Consider the following 27,663-nt stretch of genomic DNA (forward strand, 5'->3'; position numbering starts at 1 on the left):
AAGAGGCTGCAGAGCCTCGCGATGGAAGTATGGCAGCTGGAGTGGGACACCCCGACTAAGGGAAGATTCTTGTATAAGTTTACACAAGATCTGGGGGGATGGTATGCCTCGAGCTCGTTTTTAAGGAAAACGAGTGCTCACCAACCATGTTAATTTAAACCAATATCTGTTTCGGTTCCGCCTGGTAACTGATGAGCTGTGCGTCGGTGCAGTCAAATGAATACCTGATGTTTAACTGCCCTGCTCTTGGGAGAGGGTCAGGGATCGGGCCACCCTGGAACTTAGAGGTCAAGGAGAAGATTGGCCACTCACAAGCGGAGAGTCAGTGTGGCGAGAGCCAAATTGTCGGGCCGTATGGGATTTCCTTGATACGGTTGCTTTGTTCAACCGATATCAGTAGTTTACCTAAGGGAAAAGACTCCTACCGCGCTGCTGTATGAAGCTAACTGAGAGATATGGCTGGCTGCCAACCAGATTAAGGCTCCAAGCGCTTTATTGGTGAACAGATACTTGCTGGCATTCAGCGGCCTAGGCGTGGCAGCGAATTGCTTGTATGTAACGAGATAAATTTAACTATTGATAATTATATATGTTTTAGTAGTTGGCGGGGTGCGCCTACCCATTTTAGCAAATATATGAAGTGAGCGGTTGAGACACGTAAGCCGATGGTGTATGGCACCGCGGTTAGTCCACTCATGCTGTTAGGTAAGCTCTAGGAGCTTTTTAGGATACTGGTCGCTAAACTGTTTCGAGGCTCAGTAGTCGTTTGTGGCACAGACATTTGGTCGTATGCTTTAGGGTGACAGAATGGGGTGGTAGCGAGGGAAATGCCAAGCAAACCATATATACACCTGGGGAATTCTAAATTGGATAAAGTATCAAGTGAGAAAATTATCTGCATGTGAATTGAATGTCCTTTTTTTGCAAGTTTGTTTTTTTTCATGTTCTTGGACATGAAAAAAAATCATAACTTAAGTTCCTTAATAAATAGAATTTTTTATTTTATTTTACTTTTTCAGTAGATTTTGCTCCATTTTTCCAAGCACATATAAATAGAAATTACTGCAATGAAAATTTAAAAAAAGTAAACAAGTAAAATATTGATTTTTTGAAAAAAATTATTATAAAATTTCCCATTCATGAAATTTTTTTAAATACGTGAAAAATAGAACATCCTTATATTAACCTTCAATTAAAAAAAATGTAAAAATAGCATTATTAATTAAACAGTTAATAAATATGACGGTAAAGCAATAGTGAAATTAATCAGAAAGACCTGGAACTTGTAACATATAAATCTTATAAAATGATTTTTGTATTTCCCGCCTCAGAGAAGAGCTTTTTTAAAATAAAAAAATTTACTTACAGTGGATTTTTAAGGTTGGTTTTTAAGATATTTATTTTATTTCAATTTTTTTTTTGTTTTATTACTTCCTGGTACGAAATAAAGGAAGTATTGTGATCGCGAAAAATTTCAGTTTTCAAATTTCAACGAAAATATCCGTTTTGACCATCCCTGAATCCATTTTGACTAGCTTCGGCGTGACGTCTGTATATACGTACTATATTATACGTCTCGTATAATTCAAAAACGATTAGCATAGGATGTTGGAATTTTGGATTTAGAACTGTTGTAACATCTAGTTGTGCACCTTCCACATTTTGATTGCTATCGACTGAACCAAAAGTATCCAAAAAAAGCCCGAAATCCAACAAAATTAGAATTTTCGACTTTTTTTTAACCGCAGTAATAAGCCCTCATTGTGTGCTTTTCAACGATATATCATTAGTGGTGCTTATTTTGATTAGTTCCAGAGTTATAGCCGAATAAAATTTTAATTAATGAAATATTTAGATCTTACACGAACGCACATCGGTTCGAATCAGACTTTATCTCTTTAAATATATTGATTTATTAATAATTATTAATTTCTCATTATAGATGTCTTTACTAGGATTTGAACCTTAAAACTCTCGACTTGAAAATCAGGTGATCTGCGATGACGAATCTACCACTAGACCAACCCGGTGGATTGGCAGGGAGGGTTCATATCCTTGCAAGGACATGGATGTTGTAACTACTCAGGATGAGTTCGTGACCGAAATTCGAAAGGTTACGTTCTGTCCATGCGACCGGCTTACGGTGAGACGCACGTGGTTACTGTGGCCGTGCCACCCATCATGGCGGACAAATTACTGGCCAACGTACGTGTCCGGATTGGATGAGTAGCTTGCAGAGTCATGAAGCGCTCAGTTGACGACCTTTGTTTCCGCTGCTGGAAGCCAGGCCATAGAGCCTATTCCTGTACTAGGTCAGACCGTAGAGGCCACTGCTTTACCTGTGGCGAGGCCAGTCACCTGCGGAAGGACAGCCGGCGGGAGGCTCGGTGTTCTTCCTGCAGGTTGCATGGGCATACACCCGGGAGGCGGGGATGTAAGACTTCACCTGCACCATAATATGCGGCGTCTGCTTGGCGCTGTTGGGTGTATGTATGAGGGATAGGAGGCTTCGGCGTCCCACCATCAATGATTGGCCGCGGACTCCTTCGTAACGTCTTCTGGAAGGGAATGTAAGACCGTAGTCCCGGTAGGAGATCCCTTTGGGGATTCCTCATTAGAGGCAGGGCGTAAAGACCGGAGTCCCGGTAAGGGGTCCGCATTGGAGTCCCCTCATTAGAGGCGTGGTACGCAAATAAACATCGCATCCTGGCTACCTGGGTGGGACTTTGTTTCTACCGAGGTAGCTTGAGGATATGGCTCACCCGGAGCTGAGTTTATGCTTGGTTGCATAAAGTTTATGAGGTTGCTTGGTTTGAACGGGGAAAATGCGTAAAAAATTCTTGTAAAAAAAATTTTACAATTAATAATATTTCAATAAAAAAAAAAAAAAAACAATTAAAAGTTGTTAATGAAATTAAATTTTATTGTCTTTTCATTAAAAAAAAAAAAATGTATAACTGTAATTTAATAGGCGTACAAGGAAGTCATGTGTTGTCCACATCAGATTTTTTTTTAAATACTGCAATATCTACAAAAACACTACCCATATGAAAAAAAAAACGTTCGCAAAGACAAAAACTATTTAATAAAATAAAAAGGATTTAAATTCATACGCTAAAAGATTTAAAAAATACATATGTTAGACGTGGAGGAATCTAGCTAGCTATTATCTTTAACCGTGTGATAAAAAAGTTATAAAACTGATCTCACTTTGATATACGTTTATTTATAGAGCGGCATTTTTAATCTCAAAAGGAAGAATAGTTGGAATGGGTTAAACCTAATATAGAGTACACTTATACACTACTAACATACGTTACGCTGCTACATATCACGTACTTTCGAATCCTAGTTATTCATTTGGCAGAAAAGGTCACTATAACGCCGTGTCGATTATTTTTTATAACCGCAAATAAAAATGAATTTTTTTTTTTTTACAATTGGTTAAATTAATAAAAATATTTTAGTTGTATTATAGAATAATTTCAATTTATGGCGTGAAATGTTTTTCAGCTATATTGATGCATTTATAAGAGTACATATATATTTTTTATTAGATTTACTATACTAAATTAACATCTGCATTACAAATATGTAAATTATTACACTGCGAATTATCTATACTCAAAGAAATTTTTATATAGTTTAATAAAAATGCTAGCAACAATGTTGTTAGACTTTATTGGTATTTAAACATAATTTAAAATTTAATTTTACACAGAAATAAAATATAAAATTTAATCTTATGTTAATACCTTACTTATTTTTTTTTTATTAAAAGAAAAATAATAAAATAAGATTCTAAAGGAGATATTACATCAATAAAAACAAAAATACAATCCAATATTAAAGTAATATAATAAATTATTATAAAACTTTATTTTATTAAAATACTCTGGACCATTTATAAAAAAAATTAATGTTTATTTTCTACCTGTTGTAATAAAAATTGAAAATTTTTCACTAAGATGATGTCCTATTTAAAAAATATAACGAATGAATTTTAAGACGACAGTTGATCAATAAAATAAAATTGAAAAAATTTGATGTGACACCACATGACTTCTTTGTACACCTATTAAATTACATATACACATTTTTATAAAATGAAAATTGCATTTTCATCTCCTTAGTCATTAATCCCCTTCTACATACCTTAACCCGCCGTTACTCGACTCTACAAGAGAAACGTCGTTTGTGAGTACCGCGCTCACTCTGACGCAATACGAATAAAAATAATTGATTACCGGGGATTTCCCGCAAGCCAGATATGCAAAACTTGCTTATCGCATTCCAAATATATGCGTAGGCAGCTAGACGGCGTTCCAAGAATCTTCAAAATATTTTCAAGTTTTTTGCCAGGTTCAGCTGGTCGGTCCTGGAAAAGTGGATGAACCAAAATTCGTAACGATGTATTATGATAATTAATGTTGTGAATATGTCCTCCAAGCAGAGAATTTTGTTTGGTGCGAGGAGATAAAGTCATTAAATTTAAAATGTGATCTAGAAGAGATTGAAGTATTGGATCACTGTAATAAAGAGTATTGCCGAATATCCATTATTTCTTGCAAGTTTTAACGACTCTTTCCGGAATCAACATGTACTAATGAACCCTCGTTCTCCACAATGAAAAGTTAAAACGATTGCGTGTAACAAGTCGGAGGATTGAAGATTAAGTTCGTTAGTTTCTTTATCACGCATAGATATATTAATGTTAATCCTGATGAAGTTTTAGATATGGCAAGAAAGAGAAATCGACGACTAGCTTTCTAATAATTGATAACTTTTATTGGAGTGTAAATGTGTGAGTGAGAAGTATAAATGTGGATTATGAAAAAAGTTATAAAGCTGATTCTTAATTGCGTAGTAAATAATTATTAAATCTAAGCATCTGTTCTGTATTTTTCATATGCAGTAAAGTACAAAAAACCGTTTCTAAATAAAATGATTTTCATTATTATAATTATTATTTTATCATCATCATCAACCCATTAGCCCCCGAAAAAAAATCCTAGCTACGTGCCTGTATACAAAAATTATAAAATCCGATGTTTTAATATAAATTATAAGAATTTGTTCAAAAATTGATTGATTATTATAATGATTATTCATTTTAGTAACAAAATAAATTTGGTTTGTATTATTAGATTAGAACTAGAATATATTATTAAAGTGGTATATTAAAGCCGATCTCCGAGGCAAAATGGTAGCATTACGGCTTTTCATCCAAGAATTCCCAGATTGGAATCGGGTCAAGCAGAGCATTTTTCATACGGTACAAAACTCAACTTCCATTTTCCCACGTTCAAGCTTTTCAAAGCTTTTGTGGTTAATTAATAAATTCTTTTATCAAGCAAAAAAAACTTATTACTAAAGCTCTAGCTTATAAATTTTTTTTTTATAATATAAAATCGTAATACAAGTAGTGGTGGTAAAGTAAATGAACCTTGTTATGTAGTTTATTCCATCGCTATATCTGACCGTTAGCTGATATCAATGAAGCGTAAATGTAACATGAGTAAAAAAAGAACAACAAAAATACAATCGACTGGAAAAATCGAAGCGTTAACCTTGATAAAAGAAATATTGTGTAAACCTATTATTTAATATTGTTACATACAACAAAAACAAATTTACTGTTTTACAGGTAAAAAAACACAACAATGACGAGGGGAATCCCCGGTCAAATTGTAATACTACTTCAAAACTAATACTAATCCAAACTAACAACGAAACAGAATCTTCCATACAACTATTTGGCGATAGAAATTTGAAAATATAATTTACTAAATTATAGTTACCTGAATTTTGCCTAGAGGTTAAAAATGAATAGCCATCGCTGTCCATAAAATCATTATTTTTAACTCCATTTTCTACCACGTACCTTTGTAAGAATGGATATTCTGTTATAGTGATAGTAAAAAATAAATTTTGTAATAAATTGAGCCTTCGTCCAAAATTGCGCTTAAAATTAAGTACAACTAAACCAGATATTTCTTCACTTGTTTCAAGTATGCAACATCATGTTCCGATCGAGTTTTTAGTCTTCGAGAATATTGTAATCAGTAATGTATGTAAAAGTAAAATTTAATATATTTTTTTAAAATAAGTAAATTTTTTTATAAAAATGATTAAAAACTCCGGATATATAAAACAACTTGTCCTGATTATCTCATAATAAACGCACGCAAAAACTGCTGAAGATAAATTGATGAAAATTTATGTAAATATTTTTCTTACAGTGTAAGTGCACACTAAGAAAGGTTGAAATTCCGGGTTTAAATGGTTAAAACGAAGTAACATGTTTTTTTTCAATTTCTTGGTAACAAATGAAGATATCGGCTTAATGTTTGGTGTGTCTAATCGTCAACAGAATACCTAAAAACCAATTTCTAGATGTTTCGAAATTCGAAAAGAGTGAAAAAAGGTAAAAAAAATTTGAACAATAATTGCAAATTTTTTCCATTCCCAACTTTACTAAACGAGATATTCATTAAATTTGGGCTTAAAAATACTTTCAGCTAAATATATAAAAACCATTTTCGGGTTTTTTTGGAATTCAATTTTTTAAGAGTTGCGATGATGTACATCGCGGTGGCTCACGCTTCACACCGCCAGTCCCACTGTTTGTGACGCGACTGGCTGCACCTGCTTCCGGTAACTTGACTAAAAAACAAATAAATTTTAAAAAAGAAACAAAATACATCTCCTAATGGTGTTTGTCGAGTAACGCTAAGAATCGGAAAAATACAGTTTTGCCCTTGCGAAGGACGGGTAACTAGCTAGAGCAACTATTTATAGGATGAAGACCGACTATTTAGAAACCAGCATTCTTCAGATCAAAGTTTCAGGTCCTGTACTGACCACATTCTTGCTTTGAAGAAATTACAATATATTAATAGATTCTATAAATTCAACAGGGTTTAATTCTCACAAGCATGAGTTTAATGAACACAGGGGTCTGGGGACAAAGCCGCCTGGCTAGACGGGAAGGGCGAGCGAAGCGAGTCTGACCGCTATCTATCTTTTTTTTATACGACTGCCCGAAAAGGAATGAAATATATTTAGCGTGTATGTACGGTATGTATATTTGTTCCACCGCAGCACCTCAACAGCTGAACCGATTTAGATGTATGACCCCAACCCATCGGGTTGGTCTAGTGGTGAACGCGTCTTCCCAAATCAGCTGATTTGGAAGTCGAGAGTTCCAGAATTCAAGTCCTAGTAAAGCCAGTTATTTTTACACGGATTTGAATACGAGATCGTGGATACCGGTGTTCTTTGGTGGTTGGATTTCTTCAATTAACCACACATCTCAGGAATGATCGACCTGAGACTGTACAAGACTACACTTCATTTACACTCATACATATATCATCTTTATTCATCGTCTGAAGAATTATCTAAACGGTAGTTACCGGAGGCTAAACAGGAAAAAGAAAGAAAGATGTATGACCCCGTGTTGGAATCCTCACGTTACTGGGAGTGTCATAAGCTATATAAATAAATATATATATAATATATATATATATATATATATATTTTTTTTTTTTAAATTTAAAATATTTAAAAACAAATTATACTGTCTACAAATACTATACACAAAATTGTCGCCCGCATGTTCTTTAATTATCCTCTATTAAAGAGCAATGTTTGTCAGCAATGTTTTTTCTGGCAGTCGTGATTTTAATTTTTAATATTTATTTTTTGCTCAATTCATGCACATTTCATTTCTCTTTACGACACTTCGTATTTTTGAATAATTACTCAATTTTTGTAATTAAAAAAATAAAATAAGCTTGGCGTTGAGAAATTAATTTTTGTACTCGCGTTAAAATTCTGATTATGTATTTTGCGAGCGAAGCCGCGACAGGAATCGCTAGTTTGTAATAATTAAAAAAAAAACTGTAATAAATGATATTTTTTAATAAATAGAAACTTTTAGAAAAGATTATAATTTTTTTTTTCTATTCCATTCTGCGATATAACTTTATAACTGTCTTAATGATATATTACATATCAATTAATTCAGTGGTACGCTACTGATTTGTAATTCACATGAGTGGATAACGTTCAAGTACGGCTGCTTTACACCACTGAAATTTATATAATCTGAAATAACAGAGTTTACAAATTAGATAAATAACCAAAATTAAATTTTATAATAGCTCAGATAAAGATTAGAAAATAATAAATACACAATTGAGGATGTAGGACGTCGTACATACTTTGAGGTTATAAGATTAAAGCACAACGTAAAGGAATAGAAAATAATATCGAATCAAATAATGACCGATGACTTTAAAAAAATAATAATTGCTTACACTCAGCATTTATATAGATAATCATTTATGTTTTGTATCCGGCTTCATATATGAACAGATTGTTTACAAAAAGGAAGTAGTTTTGTCACGTAAAAAAAAAAAAACAGTTTCCCGTTAACCTGGAACATGAAAATAATAATAATTACTACCGACCCAATACTCATTTAATAGTCGACCTTGTTTAAGGTTCATTTATTAAATGCAACTAACAAGTCCTTGGCCAAAATATCGTATACTCTTTATTACTGTCGGATGATTATATGCAGTGGCATTGAATATTCTGGAACGTTTAATTACATATAATACATTACATTTTGTTATTATTAATTGGTTTATTATTTTTAAAATGATTTATTAATTACGTGTTATAATATGTATTTAGTTCAATGTTAAAAATACAAAGATAATTTTATAAGTACACAAGTAAACCCACTTGAGATAATTATTAATCGGTATCAGTACATTGTATATATAACCCTCACTACTTTCAGAAACAATAGTTTACGAAGTGTAAATAATTATAATAATTAACTGTAACGTATTATTTTGCACGTACAATTTTCTTTTTAATAAATATATAAAATGAACGAAACCAGGAAGTAGATTAATTATCATTGCATACCTTAAATACGGTATAAGGTCCAAAATTGATCAAGATGCCTATTATTTTACAATTTTATATATCCTTTTATGCAAAGGTGCTAGCCGTATACAAAGTTTAATGTGGATCTATAATTTTTCAATAATATGTAAAACTGACTGATAGGAAAAAACATATTATGTATTCAATTTAATATAATTTAATTTAGCTTTGATCACAGATTCACAAAATTAAAATGGAAAAAATATTAATAAATGAATTATACTTTATCTAAAGGAGAGGGAATAAATGATAATTTAAAATAGAAACTTTGAAATATAAAAAGAAATTATTTATTCGTACATAAACATTCCATTATTGCTGTTTCCTATTCACCGAACCGACTTTCAAATGTAATGGTTTGTAAAAGCCGGCCTCAGTGGCGCGAGTGGTAGCGTCTCGGTCTTTCATCCGGAGGTCCCGGGTTCGAAACCTGGTCAGGTATGACATTTTTCACACGCTAAAAAAATTGTTATCCATCTCATCCTCTGAAGCAATACCTGAACGGTGGACCCGGAGGTTAAAAAAAATGGTTTGTAAAAACCTTTTTAATAGTTGTTAACATAATTTATTTTATTAACACTATATATCTATTCCGAAAAATTTGAACTTATAATTCGCTTCATAATGATGATAAAATAATTACATAACTTTTCTATTCCCCATTAAATTTTTCTGATAACGTATGCAATTTCTTTTCATTACTATAATTTATCTTAAAGAAAAAAAAATACTGCCTGCTGTTTTTTTACTAGGCTGAAAATTGCATTTGTTGGAGACATTCTTTCATTCATGTGCAGCCAAGATTTATCTACTTTGCTGTCTTTCCATATATACGTAAAATATTTTACACGTATATTTTTTATTTTGGACTCAATAATTAATTGAACTAGTAGTAAAAACAAACAAACAATAAAAGGACCAATTAAAATATCACACAGAAAAAAGATATCAAACACTCAAAACCCATAAGAATGATTCACGTGGGGATAAGCAATCAGTCAAACAATTTTGTGATCCAGAAGATTAGAAATCTAGAAAATTAACTGCCCCGCCGTTTTTTTTTTTTATCGCCGGTACAAAAACGCCGCATATGGATAAATGGTACGGTATATTTTGCATGTAGTATAATGTACTTTCTTTTTTCCTGTTTAGTCTCCGGGAACTACCGTTCAAGTATTACTTCAGAGGATAATATGTAATAGTGTAATTGAAGTGTAGTCTTCTACAGTTTCAGTTTGATCATTCCTGAGATGTGCGGTTTAATTGAAACCCAACCACCAAAGAACACCAGTGTCCACGATCTAGTATTCAAATCCGTATATACGTAACTGCCTTTACTAGGACGTGAACGCTGTAACTCCCGACTTCCAAATCAGCTGATTTGTGAAGACGTGTTCACCATAATGTACTTAGAAGACTTCAAGCGTTCGATGTTCTCTAGAAAACTACACCTTGTTTTTAGAATGCAACGGTAAATATCACTGCCGCTTTTCCATAAAAAAGAACATAAATTTAACATGTGTACAAGTAGAATACAACATTTTTCATGTCACCGGTAGGGTGTACGGCGTCACGAACGCCGTGCATAAAAGAAGTCTTAGACGGAAGTAATGATTTGGATCATGTAACATAGACAAATACAATCCCGTTATTAAATAATAACAGTAGAATGCATATTAACTTAAATACGATAAAAATAACTTTCATACAGACTAACTAAATCTTATTAAAAACAACAAAAAGATTAACTTTTACTTTTACTTATAATTATTGTTGTTCTACTAAAATTAAAACTGTTAATGAATTGTTTTAATTTTAATTATTATACTAATACTTGCCATATACAATAAAAGTTAATTGTTTGTCTTTTTTTAGGGTTATATAATTTTATATATATATATATATATATATATATATATATATATACATAAAATTTCAGTTTTAGCTGATTATTCTTGCTTTATGGAATGTAAAATGTACCACACCCTTTTACTCAGCTACATTTATTCTACGTTATTAAACAAGTCACTGGACGAGATCTTAATACACATATAGTGACTATAGACTAAAAACAAAATACACATACACACACCTTTTTTTACTTTAAAGGTATAAACATATAAAAGTATACTGAACCAGTTTGCCTTGTCTCTAGTTTGATTATTAACCTACATTCCGTTATGTGCAATAAGATTATAAAGGAGAAATGACAAGATGTGGTGAAGTTAAAACTGAAGCTGAAATTTAACCTCTATCAACCTAATATTATGTATGTAATGATTTTTTTTTAATGTTTATATTAAATAAGAAGCTAAATTATGAAGAATAGGCCATGGTTATGAGTAATTACTATCTTTCATTTAATAACATAAATTTTTAAAAAGTTTTTTTAATAATTGTTATTTATTGCGATATTAAATTAACTTTTGTTGTTTCATCAATAACTAATGTTTTATTGGGTTTTATGTAGATATAAAATAGCTATAGAATTTTAGGGTTGATTATATATTTCGTAAAATATTTAAGATTATACGTACATAATATTGAACGGTTATTTTCTTTTGGAAAGTATAAAATGTTGATCTCCATAAAAAGTTGAATAACTTTTTATTTTCCATTATATTATAAACCTATTTGAAAAAAAATTAAATTTAAACTTGAATATTTGTACAAGAAATATATGGATGCAGTAGAGAAAAAGACAGGCTTGTCCATTTGCTGGACTGAGTTTTATTAATTTTCTAAGGAAATAATGGTTTTGGTAGATAGAGAATTTATTCATCGTAATTTTTTTTAACCTCCAGGACCACCGTTAGATATTGCTTCAGATGATGACAATTTTTCTAGCCTGTGAATATGCCATGCCTGACCAGGATTCGAACCCGGGACCTCGGATGAAAGGCCAAGATGCTAACACTCGCGCCACGGAGGCCGGCTTATTTATTCATCTTGAAATAAGTAGACAACTATGAAATTTGTATTTATACATATTTTTTAGCATAACAAAGAATAATATCATCGGAAATACTGGTCTAATTGAAAACCTTTTTTTTTAAACTCGTAAAAAGTACTGAATACCTGTAAAAATGTTAACACATAAATATTTTTTTTTAACGTTTCAGTTAATTAATTAAACAAAACGTTATTTTAATATTTTTCTTTAATAATATGAATTATTAAGTAATATTTACTTATATTCAAAAGCATAGGAGATACATCTTTAAATCCAAAAATTAATTACTAAATACGAAATTTTAGTTAAAAACAAGTGGCTGCATTGAACACAACTAAATTGTTTTTTTGAAATATTCTTTACTTGAGGGGTTAGTAAACCCAATTTATTTTTTGGGATTCTTTTGATGTTCTGGTCTGAAAATGAACTAGTATCTAAATGGAAATTATGCTACAAAAATTCACATCCGTATTTGATTTACAAATATATGGAATGTTTATAAATGATGGATTTTAAATGAAGAATTTTTTTAAATTCTTCATTTAATATTAGTTATTAGTCATATATATTAGTTTAGGAGGATTTTTATCCTCCTAAACTTGTGAGTGGGGATAAATAATTGGCATTTACGATAAATGCTGTATCTCAGATATGATTTATCTTAGAAACCTAATTCTTTTAACCAAAATAAACAGGAAGTTCTGCTCTGATGTGTAGAGATAGTTTTTGTTTGCCTGTTTTCACTAAATCAAAAAAAAAAAATACTTTTTTACTAAAGTGATCAAAAATGATAACGTTTCCGTAATATTTTATTTAATTTCATGTGAATTATTTTAAGATAACCTCTCTACACATTGCAGACCCAGAATTTATGTTCAATTTAAAAAAAATTCATCAAAATATCATGCATACAAGTTTAGTTATAACGTTCCTAGCGTTTTAAAATCTTGGAAAAAAGTTTACGGAAAATGTAAAAAAGATTTTTCGTATACAATTAATTGAGGAATTCAGGTCAACATTATGAATTTCTGATTTTTGAAAATCAGATAACCGTATACTAACAATTTCTATGCTAATATCACCTGTACTTACATGAGAAGGGCCAGCCTTTGGTTCATTGTCTTGAATCTCAGGATCTACCAGCTCAACTATATTTTTTGCCAAACGTTTTTCGTTCGTAATTTGAATTTTTGATTTTTACATTTTGTTTTTGTGAAGTACTCGTTTTGTCGGTACCATATTATAAATTTACTTTATACACTAATAAGCTAATCAAATAAAAATTGTAACAAAAAAAAGAAAAGCAAACGAATGTATACATAACCTACGACCAAATAAATAACCTAAATACTACAATCACGTGTGAAGAATATTTTAAAAACTGAACCTTATTTATCCAAAATAACTACACAAGGTGAAATAAAAAACTGTAATTAATGATACTATGTAAATAATTTACGTCACAAATACAAAAGTATTTGTCGATATATTAAGCTGTAAACAAAAGTGGAAGACACAAACAAATAACAGTACTGCTCAAAGAATAGTGCTACTATCAGGTGGGAAAAAATTGTACTAAAATAAAAAAATACGATTTAATCCTAACTGCTTATCACTATTGAAACACGAAAAATAATTTACAAAAATAGACAAATTTTTTGTTTAAAAACAAGAGATTTCATCTAGCAACAACCTAAAAAATATATATATATTTTTTTTAATATTTAGAGTTACAATATAGAAAAAATAATTATATCACCTTAAAAAGCAGATTTCAAAGAATAAATAAATGAAAAAAAAAATTATTCTTTTTTATTTAACATTTGGGTTGACTATCCCTTTATAATTTTCATGTATACCATAATATAATTTTATAAATGACGACTCAAACGTAAGATTTTGATAATAATTTTTTATAGCCAATTTTTACAACTTTTTACTATTTTAAAAATGATAAAAAGTTACTTTTGATTAATTTTCTTATAGTAAATAAAAGCAGTACGAATATAAATAATTACAAATATGTTAAGTTTAAAAGGATGTATCACGGGAGGGGGTTAAGGTAAGATTTTAGGCTCTAATTAGGTTATTTTATTTTTAAATAGATTAGTGTAATAGGAGAACACCAGTTACAGGTTGTTTGTCATACAATAAAAAAATCAACTCTGAAACTAAGCGCAAAATAAAAGGAAAAATACTAAGAAAAATCCTTTGGTATTTTCGGATTTGTTCGTTCTTGCTCAGTAGTTGATATTTACAAATAATATATAACAATTAGTAGATTGTAACCTAGCATCAGAATTTTATTTATTAACAAGAAAAAAGGTTTATTAATTAGACTGGCTTTTAAAAAGAATAATCAAATATTTTTACAACACATGAAAACATAATAGTTACAAATATTATTCAGCAACAATTTTTCCAGCTTTTTTAGAATAATTTTTATGATTTAAAAATATTAATTCCAATCTATTAAAGTATTTTTTATTATTTAATTATAACTTTTTGAATTTCTGTTCAATATTTCATAAAGAGATAGAAATTTAATTGATTAAAATGAGGAAAAATGTAATAAACCGAAATTATGAATTATCTACTGTTTTGTCAGATACTACTTTATATAATGATTTTTATTGTTGAAAAATTTCCTAAGTAATTAAATCCTTCGCTGCTGAGCTGAGATAGTTTTTATATAAGGCACTGTTTTAAAATAGAAAAGGCCCCATAAATTTATTTCTTTACACTTTTTTTCCTAGTCTTTCTTACGTCTGTGATCATGTAAAGCAACTAAGGTATATGACGTACTAGTTAGAGTTGCTTTCTCTCAGAGTAATCATGTTCAATATACAAATAATTCCTTTGATGAACACTAAAAATGTACAACTTGGAGAGCTCAAGTTGTACATTTCACTCCTCGGTTTCCCAAATAACCATGACATGAAATGCCTGTTATTTTTAACGGAGAGTACGTAATTTTCGGAAGTGACTAATAATATATATCTGGTCATCTGCAACCGGTTACGTCATTTAATATAGGTCGCAAAAAATAAATAGATTTAGAAGGAAGCCTAGCCTCAAAAAACTTGTTAAATCTATTTATTAATCTTCTTTAATTTTGTTAATTAAAACACTAAATTCAAATTCTACCGAGGTGAAGTAAACAATACATAAATGTTTCGGCTAAGAAAGAGGTTCAAAGGTGGCTTTGAAAAAACAGATATGATTATTATTATACAATATTATTATAATACATATGGTTGAGTATTTTCCCTTCTTTCGAGAATTTCTTTCGAGATAGTTCCAACCAGGAATGGCATTTTTCATACACTAAAAAATTTAACTACACAATTATAATAGGCTAGGAATACTTATATGAAACCCCGTACATTTTGGAAAAAAAAGCAACAGGAAACTACTTTATACTTCATTCCCCAGTAAACCTGGGCATGAAAGCTTGTATTTCTTAAAAATAACTATGTAACTTAGGAGAGTAGGTTGTCACTCAAATCAAGTTACTTACAACTTTTGTGGTTATATAACTTAACATACATAGAATATTAATATAATATGTATAAGTATATAGCAAGTAATCGAATTGTTTTAATCTATTAACAAGTTTTACTGGCTTTAATGACCTACTATTTTTATTTGTGGTTAAGCATATTTTAAATATGTAAATGCTACAGAAAATTTCTTATAAGTCTGACGGGGATGAATTCTTTCAACAATTTTTTTATTAAGATAATATTATAATCAGATTTCAATTTATTTAAATTTTATTTATATTTTTCCCTTCAAATTGGAATAAGTAGATTTCCATAAAATTAATCATAGAAGTTTATAAAATGGGCTAACTGGAAACTGACATTATACCGGATTTTTTTTTTAAATGTTAAATTTAGATTACTGTATATAACAGAGTGGTGAGTGTTCCATAATTGAGGAACATTATGAAAAGTAAAAACTGATTTTACAAGTATGAGAAAGTTTATATATAAAAAAAAAATTCCTTTCGGCACGCCGGTAGGCGGAAGTAGATTTCACCAGTGCTAAGTAGAGGGTAAAAAAGATTTCCACCTTAAAGTTAAGAAAAACTTCCAATTTATTCAATACGACTATGGTTACATGTGAAAAAAGTTTCACATGTTTAGCATACAGTCCCATCTTACAATTACAACAAAACTTTGGTCATCCCATGCCGTAAGGGTTGGTCATATCAAAAATTGTTTTAGACAAAAGTTTAACGTAATTTTTAGAGGACTAACAACCACTTTAAATCGATTAGATAGTGAGCCTATTAAGGAAGGTATAATTCTTTTTTGTCTTCGAAACCCAATTTTTTCCACCCCCTAGGCCAATGGTGGGCGATACCAAAATCTTTACTTAGATAAGATTTGGGCTCTTATCCGAAGAATAGTAGGAACTTTAAACTAATTCGATATTTTACTTAACCAGAAAGTTATAGTGATATTTTATTTTTTCGAAAAAGTCCTCCCACCACTATGGTCCGATTTTAGCCGTTAACAAACTCGTTTAATATTCTGGGACGAATTATTTTTAAGAAACAATTTTAAAGTGATTGGCGCAAAATTACGGCAGTTATCGTGTCCACATATATATATATATATATATATATACAATTTTGAGCTAACGGTGTTTTTGGGGTCCGGAGGATGTGAAATGCGAAGATATGTAGAAATTTTCCGGAACTCGAATTATAGTACGGATTACAAATAGGTAGCTTTCTTATGAAGTAAACCTAGTTCTGTTGTAAAAATAATTATTAATAACAATTACTAAAAACGATTCGGAAATGAATTATTGAGGGCAGTAGAAAGGTTAATATAATAACTAGAAAGGATCAATCAAGGAATAAGGATGATATTATCTAGGTCGATAGTAAAATAATTAGAAGGAAACTAACATAAATAATAGGTATTTGAGTTTAAAATTATAGTAAAGAAGTAATAATTAGGTTATTTTATTTTTAAATAGATTAGTGTAATAGGAGAACACCAGTTACAGGTTATTTATCATACAATAAAAAAATCAAACTTGAAACTAAGCGCAAAATAAAAGGAAAAATACTAAGAAAAATCCTTTGGTATTTGCGGATTTGTTGATTCATGCTCAGTAGTTGATATTTGCAAATAATATATAACAATTAGTAGATTGTAACCTAGCATCAGAATTTTATTTATTAACAAGAAAAAGATTTTATTAATTAGACTCGCTTTTAAAAAGAATAATCAAATATTTTTACAACACATGAAAACATAATAGTTACAATATTATAAATACTAATAAAATAAACATGGGCTTGATATTTTTGTAATATTCAATAAACAAATTAATTGAGAATACGACATAAATTAATAATTAAAAAACTAAATAGATTTCATAAGAATATTTAACTCATTTTAAAAACAGATAGAAAATATGTAATGCAGTTTTCGAAAATGGAATAACTATTTTCATTATATCTTCTCTAATATTTTCTTTTCTAATATATATGTTATAACATATAGCTAGAGTGTAGACTGACTGGGTGTATGTAAAAATCTTACCACTAACAAACAACTACCATTAATAAAACAATATCATTGACGTCATATTATTGGTACTCACCATCAAAAATTAGCTACATATAACAATAGTATGATTAATTAATGTCTAAAATTACAAAAAATACAATTTTAAGTAAAATGAAAGATTTAATCAAATGCATAGCAACTGAAAATAGTTATATTATAAAGGACATTAATAAACAACTAAATATCAATTTGATAATAATGTTATATATATATAAATGCAAAAATTTGAAGCGGGTTTGTTTTTCTGTTTGCAACGCGAGAACCAACTGACCGTTTGTTGTCCTAAGGAAGATTTTAAGCCATAGATCGATGCTTTTCCCCCTTAAGAGTTAAGATATTACATATATTCATCGTAGAAAAAAAAAATTAATCCTTTTTATTCGTTTTATTTCTCTTACCATGGAAATAGAAATACAATGAAGTAAAATGGCTAATCTTTATTTCTTTAATGTTGTAAAATATTTCATGTTCTCACAACCAAGAGAATAACGAACACGTCGGATGTCCAGTTAGCGGAGCCCTCCGGCTAGACTGTCGGGAGAGCGAAGCGAGCCTTGACCAGGCTCGTAATAAAATAAACATACATAACTAAATAAGACAAAAGATAGTTACTTTTTCGGCGAATATAACTAAAATAGCTATGTTAGAAGGGAAAGTGTAGTTATCATGTTAAAATAGATATCCGGTTTTTTGCAAATCTACGTTTTAGGATCAAACTGCAGTAGTTCAACTAGACCGAAAAACCATATGTATGTACTTGTGGATCAGACTGCTTTTGGCCTTATATCTCAGGATTTACCAAACCGATTTTCTTCAAATTAGGCTCAAATATTTCTATATACTGAGCGCTGATCATATTAATCTTTTTTAAAAATTCGTTAAGAGCTTGGAGGGGATATCGCGAAAAATCAAATTTCCAATTTCTTCAGACGCATTTTAGAGAAAATCTCATTAAAGCAAATATTTTACGTGGAATGCGAATATAAATAATCCAAAAACTTTATTTCGAAATATCAACCTCCACAACTTAAAATTGAAATATATTGTTCTACCATCCTTCGGTTAAATACTTTTCAAACATTTTTTGAAAATTTATACTTATACATTTTTACTTATATTATCCACATATTATTATACTTATATTATCTTTATATTTATATAACCATAAAGAAGTGTTTTTCTTTTTTTTTTAAATGGCCTCCGGGACCACCGTTATGTATTGCTTCAGAGGATGAGATGAAGTAACAATTATTCACACGCTACAATTTTGTATCGTGTGAAAATGCTGAAAATGTTTTTTTGAGATTTTTTATTTTTCTTAATTTAGCCTTTACTGAAAGAGGTATTAGATTTAGAAAAAAAAAAACTTTACTTAAACAAATTTTTTATGCTTAACCTAAATATGAATATTTTTAGAAAAGATTTCTTAAAATTTATTCTTCCCTTCTAAATAAATATTGTTTTTTGACTCTATGTTAAATTCAGGAGGTACATATACTTCTGAATGCTTATGTCTCTATAGTAAAGGTTTAGTAGAAAAAGTAAAAAAGAACCCATAGAAGAATCCTGCGGAAATTCTTCTCATCTAAAAAACCTAAAAAAGGCTGGAAAAACAACCCGATGAACAAATTGAAAAATTCTTCAAAACAGTTAAAAGGAACAGACTCAAATTTTGAGGCTACCTTTATAGAATGGATAATAATAGATAAATAAAGAAAATATTCGATCGCTTAACAAATAAAAAAAGTTACTAAATTGGTTTGTAGAAACCTCTAAATATTTAAAAGAAAAACAAATAACCGTAGAAGATATTAAAAATAGAGAGGCAATGAAAAACATGAAAGGATTCCAGAACAAATTTTCTTTAAAAAAAGGCAGAGTAAAATGGAAAATAAAGAGATAAATACTCAGAAAGAATGAAAAAAGAGTAGGAAGTGAGAAAAAAAATAAAACTAAATGATAATTGGTGCGCAAACTTTTAGTTGGTAAAATTTGAAATAATTATTTCGATGTTTATATTTATACATTATTTTTTCTAATCTAAATCGATAGCTAAATTATTAATAAATAAAATTGTATATTTATTAAAAATGTTAAATATCAATCATCAAATGATCGAAAAAATTGTTTTTTCCACAAAAAAAAATAAAAAATAAGAAAAGATTAGAGATTAAATAATTCCAGATAACAAACTTTTATTGAGGAAAACACTTGCCCAATATTAAGTCTGATCCACTCATGGAATAAAACTTAAAATTAAGAATAAAGTTGATTTTTACACGTAAATAAACTCCGTAATAAAAAAAGATTAAATAAAAAGAAAAAAATTAAAATATCAATTTTATTAGAGCAAGGGATCGAATGAATAGAAAGGGAAAGAAAAAACCCTTTTTTTGTTATTAAATATAACATAAGTGGGTTTTTCCCAATTTTTATTTATTTACTGCAGAAAAATTAAATTTAAATGAATAACTGACTAAACTGTTATAGAATTAGTGATATTTGTGTCATATATAAAAACAAAAATTAAACAGTTTAATTCTATAATTGCATTAGTTTATCTTGTTTTGCGATCTCTGCAGTTAAATCGTCTCTTTTTCACAATCCACAGACCCCACTTGATCCTTCATCAATTCTTCAGCGGGGTTTTGGCTAGACGCCAATTGTATCCGTGTTAAGGATGAGAGGAATTGTGGGGTTACAGCGTCCTTGGTATATGTATCTTAGTGGTGGGAGGGCGGCGTTGTTCAGAGGGACTCTTTGTTTTCTTATCTGGTGGAGTTAGAAAAAGTTCAAACGAGCGGTGATATGATTAACGGATAAAACTGATTTTCTTAATCGGATTTCTAATAAATACTAGTAATTAATTTGAAGTGAAAACACGAGCGATAACAATTAATTAAGCTAATTATAAATATGAAGCAAATACTTTTTAATATGAATTTCTGTTGCAAAGCAATTTACGGTTTAAATAATGATTAAATAAATATCATAAATAAATTATTAAAAATTATAAATCTACTTGGATAGATAGAACTTCAGTTACTTTTGTACGGATTTGAATGCTAGATCGTGGATACCTGTGTTCTTTGATGGTTGGATTTCAATTAACCACACATCTCAGGAATGTCTACCTGAGACAAAAGACTACAACTAATTCTCATTCATATGTATCATCCTCATTCATTCTCTGAAGTAATAATATCTTAACAGTGGTTCCGGAGGGTAAACAGAAAAAGAGAGATTAAAATAAATGCAATTCCAGCAATACTTTGGTCATCCCTTACCGAAAGGGTTGTTCATATCAAAAATTGTTTCAGACAAAAGTTTTACGTAATGTTTAGAGGACTAACGAACTCTTTAGACAGATTCGATACTGTGCTTATTAAGGAAGGTAAGAATTTTTTGCCTTCGAAACCCAATTTTTTTCACCCCCTGGCCAAGGGTTGGTGATCAAAAAACCTTATTTAGATAAGTTTTAGGCCCTTATCGAAAGAATTGTAGGAACTTTAAACGAATTCGATATTTTACTTAATAAGTAAGTTATAGTAGTATTTTGTTTTTTTTTTCCAAAAAGCCCCATTTCCACCTGCATGGTCCGATTTTACCCATTAACAAACTCGAACGAAATTTTAGGTCGTTATATTTTATGTATCAATTTGAAAATGATTGGAGCAAAATTCCGACAGTTATCATGTCCACAAGAAACTGAAATAGTGTGTGTGTATATATATAAACTTTTAAACTGACGATGGTTTTGGGATCTGGGGGATATGAAACGCGAAGATAATTCGAAATTTTCCGGAGGTCAAGTCATGGTACCCATAACAATAGGTAGCTTTCTAATGAAATCTACCTAAATGTTCCAAGAAGCGCCAAAACACAAGAACAACAAAGAGCTGAACTTTATCGATGACGAAGGAAAGAGATATCAGAAGGAATGAAAAGGTACTGGGCAGATAGAAAAACAGAAAAATAAACCGCAAATAAATAAATTATCTAACGTATTCTAAGATCAACTATTCGGAAAAATACATCAGTAATATCATGAAAAAAGTATATTTGTTAATATAAAAATGTTTAATTTAACTTAAATTTATTCAATAATTTTGTCTAATAACAAAAGAAATAATAAAGACAGTTAATAGTTTTGATTACTAATGTCTAATATATATTTTTTATTGTCTCGGTTTAATTTGCTGGCCACCTACTCCGAAATTCCCGCAATGGACTAATGAAGCCAAGATCTGATAAATTTCGAGTTAGTCAACCTAAACGCAGTAGAGATAATGATGACCTTAATAGCTGACACAACTTAAAAAAAAAAAACAAAAATAAAAATGAAAACAGGATACGTGTTAAATTAAATCCAAAATAAATAAATAAATATATTTTTAGTTATTTTTAGAAACGATTTGATTTTACAAGGTGAAGGTAACACGATGTGAATGTTGCACGTGTTTTTAATAAATATATAGATTCTGTATGTGTGTAGATATTCGTGAATAAATCTAATTATAAAAGATACTGATGATGATCATAATAATAATAAAAACAGTTTATTTTTTTAAATAATCAAATACGTGATTTAAATAAATTAAGATATCATAAAGATAACATATTAACGAAACAAATATAGTAAACCATTATTAATGTTAAGTAATTTAGTTATGTTGATTTTAAAGAATGACTATTGTGATATAAATCGATAAGATATAGAACGATCTACTTCTTAAGGTAATTAAATTAGTTGATATCTACAATACGTTGAAAACCAATGTAAAAAAATCCCTTTCAGCACGTCGAAAGGCGGAGGTAGATTTCACCGGTGCTAAGTAGGGGATATAAATATTTCTACCTTAATGTTAAGAAAAACTTCAAATTTACTCAATACGACAATGGTTGCATGTGAAAAAATGTTTCACATGTTTAGCATACGACAAGCCCCATCTTCTAACAATTCCAGCAACATTTTGTTCATCCCTTGCCGTAAGGGCTGATCATATCAAAACCTGTTTCAGACAAAGCTTTTAAAGGTAATGTTTAAAGGACTTACGACCACTTTAAACTGATTCGATACTGTGCCTGATAAGGGAGGTATGATTTTTTTTGTCTTCAAAACTCCATTTTTCCACCCCCTGGGCCAATGGTGTGTGATACCAAAAAACTTTACTTAGATAAGTTTTAGCCCCTATCCAAAGAATAGTAGGAACTTTAAACAAATTAATAAACTCGACTGAGATTTTGGGTCGTTATATTTTATGTATCAATTTGAAAGTGATTGGCGCAAAATTACGGCAGTTATCGTGTCCACAAGTGAAATATATATATAAAAATGTATATATAAACTTTTGAACTGACGATGGTTTTGGGATCTGGGGATGTGAAACGCGAAAATAATTCGATATTTTCCGGAAGTCGAATCATGGTACCCATTACAATACGTAGCTTTCTTATAAAATCTTCCTAAAAAATCAATGTAAACAATTATTTTTTAAGAAACCTTCAATTTTTGTTTTGTTTTGTTACAAATGGCTTATGTTTATCTCTAAACTGTAAGTTAAAATACAATGAAAATTACTTCACAATAGTTTTTCAATTAAAATATTTTTTTCTGGGCTTAGAAAAAATAATTTTTAAATTTATTTAATAAAGATTAAAAATCTTCGTAAACATTAATCCTTTCGGACTTTCATACGGAGATCCCGTGTTTAAATCCAGTCAGGAATGGCATTTTTTATACGCTACAATAATTCAATTTCCATATTCCCAGGTACAAGCATTTGCAGTGAATTAATTCATCAGGCATTAAAAATTTATTATATAATTCTATATGAATTTTTTTTAGATAAGATCGAAGGAAATTTTCTTTGTATTCTTTAAATTATAAAAATTTATTCAGAAAAGTAGAAGTTCAAAAAAAAGATTTTCTAATGACCTGGAATTTTTATAATGCAATTTAGGTAAAATATATTTACGTGCGTGCGCATTCGCTTGTATACAAACTCGTTTAGAAATCCCTTAAGCCCTATTTTAATAATTTTTTTTTTGGTTAATGATTAATTTAATTAAGAACTGTAAATTCCTCCGATCAATATTTCTAAAAATTCTAACTAATAAATCGAAACAAATTATATTAAAAAATTAATGTAGGAAATAATCATATCATCGCATGATAGTTGCTATTTCTCCAAACAGAAAATTTTTTTCTATAATCTATCAAGTGATGAAGCATAAAAAAAAATGCTCATAAATAAATGCCAAAAAATATTTTAGGTTTGGGTAACAAAATTATGTATTAAAAATTATTTATCAAAGTAAACAAAAAATAATAGAAACTTATACTGAATAGCTGAAAACCTTTATTTATAGGGCTAGTTTGAAACTAATAATAGAAAAAAAATACACAAAAGAAAAAGTATTACAAATTATAAATTAGATTATTAATGTAGTTCGAATTATGATTTATAATCATCCTACATAAGTCTAGGCGATGTAAATAACGCATTGTTTCAGAACAGAAAAAGGAACATAAATTTATAATGGTTGTAATGTATTTAAAACACCACAACCTTGCAGTACCTGCATCAGAGATAAATGCAGCACCTGTAGTACAGGGCTGCTTTCAATGAAAGTGTTGATGTTCATTATAATTAGACCCTGTTTTTAATGAAAGTGAAGATATTGTTACATGGTTAAATAACAATTACGTTTTCAGTGGGTCTGGCTGGCCCTTGCTGTGTACAATATTATATTATTCGGCTTGACGACGAAAAAGGTAAATTACATTTCTCATCACATATCTTAGTAACCTCGGCATGAGGAGCTTGTTTATTCTTGAATTAATTAAGCAATCTAAGAAAGTGAATTGCAGCTTATAGCAGGTTACATATAAATATATATAACATTTTAAATGATTATACTCTACGCAATCATTATATTATAATGAGTTTCTTTATAAATAAACTCATTTTATATATATATATATATATATATATATATACTAGCAGACCCGGCAATAATTCGCGCTATTGCTAGATTTGAGTATATATATATATATATATATATATACATATATACTCAAGTCTAGTAATTCACGCATACGTATTTGCCACACTTGTAACTCTTTATTCTAGAGAAGTAAATGAACACAATTGAAAGTTTGATAAAACATTAAACAAAATGAACATTACGGAACTTCACGAAATTTAACCTTTTCCTTCTTCTCCCTTTTCCCATTTTCATTTTTTACCATATTCCCTTTCCCCAGTTTCCCCTTTCCATTTCTCCGATATTTCCCCTTCTATCCCCTTTCCTTTCATTCTCCCATTTCTTTTCCATTGCTTCCCATTTCCTCTTAAATTTTTCTTTTTTCTCCTTTCCTCTTTCCATTTCCTTTCCCCCGTTTTCCCCCTACTTCCCTTTTTACCAACTTCCCTTTTACCTTTTTCGATTTTTCCCTTTTATGATTTTTCTTATTCTCCGATTTTTCCCCGTGCGTAAATCGGTCCAGTAGTTTTTTAATCTACAGGTGGACACACATATCGGAAACACTGAAATGGAATCATAAAATATTTGGTTTAGCGTGTGTTGCTTTTACGTTCAACAGATAGTGTTGTTTTAAAAAAAAATCACTTTTTTACCTGTCACAGATGTGACATCTTAGGTATATAAATAGCAGGTATATAAAAACACGCGCGTATTCGAATGCAACGTTGTTTCAAAATTTCAAAGCAATCGGTGAAGAACTTTCGGAGATTTAAGATTTTGAACAAACGAACATTTTCATATATATATATATATATATATATATATATATATATATATAAAATTTGTTTTTTATACAGCTCCTACAGCCGTTTACAGATTAAAGAAATCATGCGGTTTTCTTTTAACAATTCACTATTATAATTCTTTTTTTAATAAATCGGAAACATGATATTATAATAAATATTTAAAAAGCATAATTAATAAATAAATTAATAACATTAAATAAGGGCACTATCCAGCGGAAGAACATAAAAGTAAATAAAACGTATTAATTATAAACTTTCATTCATATGAACAACATTTTTGTTTTAATACTTTTATTAATAGTTACATCAACAATTAAAGGCATTAGCGACTTATCATTGCAATGTAACTGAACCGGTAAATGTGTAATTTTGAACAAACATAGAAATTATAAATAATAAAATTTATTTTACTATTTTTAAATCTTCTTTGAAGACGATGTTTATTTTTTATATTAAAAAAATATTTAACTTCATTACCCGTAAAAACAATACATCACTACTAGAAGAATTTTCTTTACAAAATAATAAAATCCCTTTCTGCACGCCGGAAGGATGAGGTAGATTTCATCGGTGCTTAGTAGGGAATAAAAAAGATTTCCACCTTAAAGGTAAGAAAAACTTTAAATTTATTCAGTACAACGGTTGCATGTGAAAAAAGTTTCACATGTTTAGGTTATGACATGCCCCATCTTCGTACAATTCCAGCAAAGTTTTTGTCATGCCTTGCGTGAGGGTTGGTCATATCAAAAATTGTTTCAGACAAAAGTTTTAGGTAATGTTTAGAGAACAAACGACCATTTTAAACCGATTCGATACTGTGCCTATTAAGGGGGGTATGATTTTTTTGCCTTCGAAATCCCATTTTTTCCACCCTCCAGTGGTTAGTGATATTAAAAAACTTGACATACATAAATTTTAGGCTTTTATCCAAAGAACAGTAGGAACTTTAAACAAATTCGATATTTTACTTAATAGGAATGTTATAGTGATTTTTTTGTTTTTTTGAAAAAGCCCCTCTATTTCTACCCTCATTGTTCGATTTTTCCCTATAACGAAATTAAACGAGATTTTGGGTCGTTATATTTTATGTATAAATTTAAAAGTGATTGGCACAAAATTACGGCAGTTCTATCGAAGGTTATAGCTTTCTTATGAAATCTACCTAAAAAGCACCATCAAAATCAATTTTTTTAAGATAAAAACATTTTGTTAATCTTAAAACATAAATTTAAAAAATTTACTTGGTGACCACACTAATAATCTACTCTATTTGATATCGTTTAAAAAATTTACTCAATTTAAAATATATTTTTCAAAATAAAATGTATTGTAAATCGATATTTCATAAAAGTAAACTACTTACGACTTCGTTGTATGAATGGCATAGTTTAATATAAATATTTATTTTAATGTAGGTTTTTTTTTGTTAACTTTAGCACGTTATTTCAATTAAATAAGTTTTATTGTTATTATATTATAAATACATTATGGCAGATGAATGTATATCACTCAATCGTATTAATTATAATAATAAAAAAATAAATTATTAATCAGTATTAAATTAGAATAAAAAAATAGATACAGGTCTAACAGTACCATTTATCTCTTCTTCAACAAGCCATAAATCTCTAAACTATTGGTCTTTAGGAATATTTAAAGTTAAATTTAAATATTCCTAAAGACCTAAAGATATTTAAAGTTAAATTTAAATATTATATAATAAACTATCTTGTTTACAAGTATTAATAAAATGTAAAAAATTGACTTAGTATAAAATAACAGTAGAAGTATAACTTACAAATATCAAAATATGGTGATCCATGTTGTTGCACTGAATAAAATTCAGTAGCAGAGGTGGTTGGTAATTTCAACGACGACGGTTACAGTAAAATGTTGTTGTTACTGTGTGCAGTAATGTGGTTGTGACACTGTCCGGCAACGATGTGACGTAGTGCTACTATCCGTAGCAAACCAGTAAAGCAGACTGACTGTATACAGTTGAGTATTAGAGAGGTAGATATGGTACACAAGAACACAAACGTCCTGTTAGTTCGGCTAACAGAGACAAACGCATACAAGTTTCTTTTTATACTTCCACCACCATTATTTCATTTTATTTTATTATTTATTCAATATTATATATATATAGCCTACTATGTTTTAAAGTTGTTCTGTATATAAAACTAACTGTGGTGAAATGGTTGCGTCGTATTTTAAGATTATTCAGTAACAACAAACCAAGTTATATTTTACTACCAGTTTTCTATACTCGTATATGTATTTTCTGACTTGCTTAATGATCAGTAAATACTGTCGCCACTATATAAATATACACATTATCTAACTCTTTTTA

General features: G+C 29.4%; 1 protein-coding gene across 1 annotated transcript in view; it reads right to left on the reverse strand.

The window, feature by feature from the left end:
* LOC142327547 (uncharacterized) overlaps nucleotides 1-27,371 on the reverse strand; it is a 129,385-nt gene extending 102,014 nt beyond the window's left edge. The window contains exon 1 of the mRNA XM_075370698.1: nucleotides 27,109-27,371. Within this exon, the coding sequence (XP_075226813.1) occupies nucleotides 27,109-27,132 (24 nt within the window). The 5' untranslated portion in view covers nucleotides 27,133-27,371. The remainder of the gene's footprint in view (nucleotides 1-27,108) is intronic.
* Nucleotides 27,372-27,663: the final 292 nt, after the last annotated feature.

Source organism: Lycorma delicatula, chromosome 7, assembly GCF_047948215.1.
Source record: "Lycorma delicatula isolate Av1 chromosome 7, ASM4794821v1, whole genome shotgun sequence".
NCBI lineage: Eukaryota > Metazoa > Arthropoda > Insecta > Hemiptera > Fulgoridae > Lycorma > Lycorma delicatula.